The sequence below is a fragment of the Montipora foliosa genome, chromosome 1 (assembly GCF_036669935.1).
Source record: "Montipora foliosa isolate CH-2021 chromosome 1, ASM3666993v2, whole genome shotgun sequence".
In the NCBI taxonomy this organism is placed as follows: domain Eukaryota; kingdom Metazoa; phylum Cnidaria; class Anthozoa; order Scleractinia; family Acroporidae; genus Montipora; species Montipora foliosa.
This window is the reverse complement of record NC_090869.1, coordinates 25198145-25202251: the sequence shown is the minus strand read 5'-3', so window position 1 is coordinate 25202251 and position 4107 is coordinate 25198145. Positions and strand designations below refer to the sequence as shown.

Genomic DNA, 4107 nt, shown 5'->3' with positions numbered 1-4107 from the left:
AGGAAACCTAACTATTTTCGACCTATTCATGTCTTCGATCCTACGGTAAAAATGGCGCGAGAAAAACATTTGGGCTGAACTGTCACGTACGGCAGCTGTTGTGTTGTGTACCATTTTTGAATGGGAAACCGTTTGTCAAAAATACTTTTTTCAATTCTTTTCCCAAAAACGCTGAAGTGGTGAATCTCAAAAACATGTGTAGGCTTACATGACGAAGAGTGATTCTCGGGACATTTTAGGCTTGCTTACATGATATATCTAAACCACCAAAGTGTGGTTGTTACAACAGCTGACCAAATTGCAATTGCTTGTGCAATGCACGCGTGTGGGCTGTGTTTTAATTGAGAAGTATTCCTAATCTTGCCTCATTTGGTAGTTTTATTTTGTTTGGAAAACACTTCGATCTTTGAAAAAACCAAAGCCCAATAGATGGCAGTAAGAGCGCAGTTTGAGAACAGCAATGAAGTGGGAGTTTTCGCTAAGCTGACAAATGCCTACTGCCTCGTGGGAATCGGTGCTTCCGAAAACTTTTACAGGTAAGCTACAAGCTAGCGCTAGCTGCTTTTTCTTACTGAGATTGTTGTTTCCTTTTACAATTTTTCTTTTCCCGAATATTTACCCAATATGGTTAAAAGCGTACCTATCTGAGTCATTTCGTTTCTCTCCAAAATTTCTCCTGGGCACCTCCTGACAGTAGCCCTCCCCACCTTATCATCTCAATACCCACGAATGTGAACCTTTTTTTACGAGAATGACCCAGTTGTTTTCATTTTTGATCCCTCGGAAACATATCTAAAAAACAAATAAGAAATACCCCTCCAGATATTACTTTGGAAAACGCAAGAGACACATCAGTATTGAAGCCATCCAGCTGACCCCTTCAGACCAAACCTTTAAGACAAGTGGGACCAAGGCTCTTGATCATTAAAAACAAACTTGGCATTTACCATTTGGCTTGGATAAAATGCTAATCTGATGCATACTTACCCACAAAATTATGTTGCCTTTGAACTGTTGCTTTCTGCTTTCTGTTTCTTACTCGTTGTACATGTATTTTATTGGAAGGGACATAGTTTTTGTCTTGGTAACCCTTTGACACCTGAACCAGTCAAAACCGGCCAGGCTACTTTGTCTAACGCCAGACGATTTTACTCATCAGCGGGGAATCCCATTGACTTCCAGTGGTGCACTGTCTGACATTAGACAGAGTAAAATCTGTTAAGTCTCACTCCTGGTAGTCATTGGGTTAACATGGAGTGAGCTGGATTTATTATTTTTTTTATACACATACAGTGTGTTTGAAGGTGAACTTGCTGATGTGATTCCAGTGGTTCGTGCATCGGTCGCTGGTTGTAGAATTATTGGAAGACTTTGTGTTGGTATGTAAGCATTGCCTTGTTGCGACTGTATGAACAATCCATGTAATATTAATTAGTCATTCCTGTTTTTTTTCTCTAATAATATTTTTATAGGTAACAGGCATGGACTGATTGTTCCTAGTACAACAACAGATCAGGTATGTTTCCTTTTTTGCAATTCATTTTATTTGAACTCAGGCTATCCATGCATGTGCAAGGCAAAATGTGATCGGTTTCAGAGTCCCATATGAAGTATTGGATAGATTTAGCATTGTGTTTACATGAAACGGGAAACAGCAGGCTGCTCCTAGTGCTAAAAGCATGAAAATCGTGTTATTCAGTTGCTCTGTTTTAGTCCTATTAAAGGTTGCACAAGGTTGAGTTTTGGCAATCTTGCTTAGTTGTTTTCTCAATTTCCCATTAGCCCTTCAAGCTGATTTGTTCAGGCTGTCCTTATATGGTGGTGGACAAACACTGACTTCCAGTCCATGGAGTACCCCAATGGACTACCCTAAAAATACAATTTCGAATGAGTGCTGATGATCTATATGTAAGTAGTGTCGCAAATAGTGCTTACTTAAGCCTAAACACCTATTTTAAATGGTGTTGATCAACAGTATTTGAGTCTAAGCACCCATTTTAATAGGGTTAGCTTTCGATAAGTGTTGTGATGGCTGATTACTTCATGTAAGTGAAGTGAAACATGTGGCCATGTGGACGAAAATGAACAAGGTATGTGCAATGTAAGTATATAATCAGTTCAGTTCCTTCAATAGTTTTCATTCAAAATGGTAATTTTCAGAGTTAGTCCATTTTAGGATAGTTCATCGGGGTAGTCCATGGACTGGGGGTCAGTGTTTTGTCCACCTCCATCCAGCAGATGTGAACTATCAATAGTCACTAATACTCACAGTAAGCAGTTTGTGAATGTTCAGTGTTTGGGATCATTAACAAGTTTATGAGGATCAGGAGAGGTGATCAGGGTGTACGGTTTGTAGCCCTGATCCAAGAAGGATAACAAGTCAATTAGCAGGTATTTTGACTGAGGCAGAGGTCCCTTTGATTTAAGACCCTGAGTTATGGGCAAGTGCACCTTGGATTTGAACAAAGAATCTTTCACTTATTCCACAGCTTTCCAACTGGGTAAACTGGTTCTGGTTGGCAGGCGTTCTGTCGTTTTCTTCTAAGTGTGGACATGTGATGGGAAAACATGCTCTAATGGGCTGCCTGCAAATGTGACAAGTTTTGTCTTCAATCATGCGAAGTTTGAGAGATGTTCATGCACTTTTTCCTAGAATGGCTGCAAGACTAGACATCGAAGACTTTTTCTAAGAAGTTGACCCTAATCTGATAAAGTATGCTTCAAATACTTTCAAACTGTCGTGCGCAAAAGTTTCAACTGTTTGCTTAACGGCTGCTAAACTCAAACTTTAAAGAACCTGTTTTCCTGTCATGTGTCCACGCTTAGATGAAAACAACAGTATTTCTTGATTAAAGTTGTAATATTATTGTCTTTTCAATATTCTTCTCCTTCTGAAAAGGAACTTCAACACATTAGAAATTCACTGCCTGATACAGTGAAAATGCAGCGAGTGGAGGAAAGACTGTCAGCATTAGGGAATGTTGTGGCTTGTAACGATTACGTTGCTCTTGTTCATCCAGACTTGGACCGAGTGAGTATTATCTCATATAAATTTTGCTTTACTGACTGTTTTGTTGGGAACAACATTCATTTTTGTGACAATTAAAGTTCCTCACAACTAACAAGGATTGGCATAGTTAGAGCCTATCCCAGATCTGGTTTGTGAATAGCAAAAACCAACTGACGCTAGTTTACCCCAAACGGTACATGTACCATAAATTAAAATACTCAAGTATAAGTGGCACTTGTAGATAGATCACACCTTTTGTTTTGAAGCTTAACGTTTAGAAAAAAAATTAACTTGATGAGAAGTTATGGGCTTGTTTGTCGAAACTGAAGTCTAAAAGAAAAATTGTTAATTAAACAAGCAGCAAATTACAAGGTCAGTCTACTGTAAAAAGTTCCAGTCTGCAGCCATCGTGGTTGAAGTTCCATCATTATTGAAAACAAAATTCTTTAGCAAGCAAGACATTTCCATGAATTTACTGCTTCTTAAAAGATTGTCAAATGAGAGGGAGTCTAGTTAATACCCAAGCAGTCTTTCCAATACATACAGTAAGTTTGGACACCAGAAAAACACAACCATAAATCATAGAAAAATAAATCATCTCTGCATGGATTCATGTACAATATGTATTAAGATTTGTGGAATTAGGCACTGATTGGAGAAGACCTTGTTGTTAAGGACAAGTTTGACAATCCAACAGATAACTTTGCTTGTCAAATGTTGAAAGGCAATGATACTGTGGGACAATTTGGTTTGCGAATTCTCACAAATTCCTTGGTATTTGCTTACATGTGGGGGAAAAGTCTCTGTTTAAGTATTAGTTAAGGCTGCAGAGAACTTTGACATCAGCTATGCTGAGAAATTCCATGTCAACTGGAACTAAATCGCTCACGTAAAGAAAAAATCAATCACAGTTTTATTTTTTACCTTGAAATTTGTCATGCATTTCCAATGAAAAAGACAGTCTTGTAGAAAAGTGGCACCCTCAATTTTTTAGTCCAATGTTTATATCCAATCAGAAAGGTGTAGTTTACAGGTCTTTATGATAATTATGTTTCCAGAGGAAGCGAATTGCTACCACAAGCCCAGGATGTCAAAGC

General features: G+C 38.4%; 1 protein-coding gene across 1 annotated transcript in view; it reads left to right on the top strand.

Moving 5' to 3' along the window:
* The first annotated feature begins 299 nt into the window (after nt 1-299).
* LOC137976526 (eukaryotic translation initiation factor 6) overlaps nt 300-4107 on the top strand; it is a 13439-nt gene continuing 9631 nt past the window's right edge. The window contains exons 1-4 of the mRNA XM_068823903.1: nt 300-536; nt 1294-1379; nt 1473-1516; nt 2900-3031. Coding sequence (XP_068680004.1) covers nt 430-536; nt 1294-1379; nt 1473-1516; nt 2900-3031 — 369 coding nt within the window. The 5' untranslated portion in view covers nt 300-429. The remainder of the gene's footprint in view (nt 537-1293; nt 1380-1472; nt 1517-2899; nt 3032-4107) is intronic.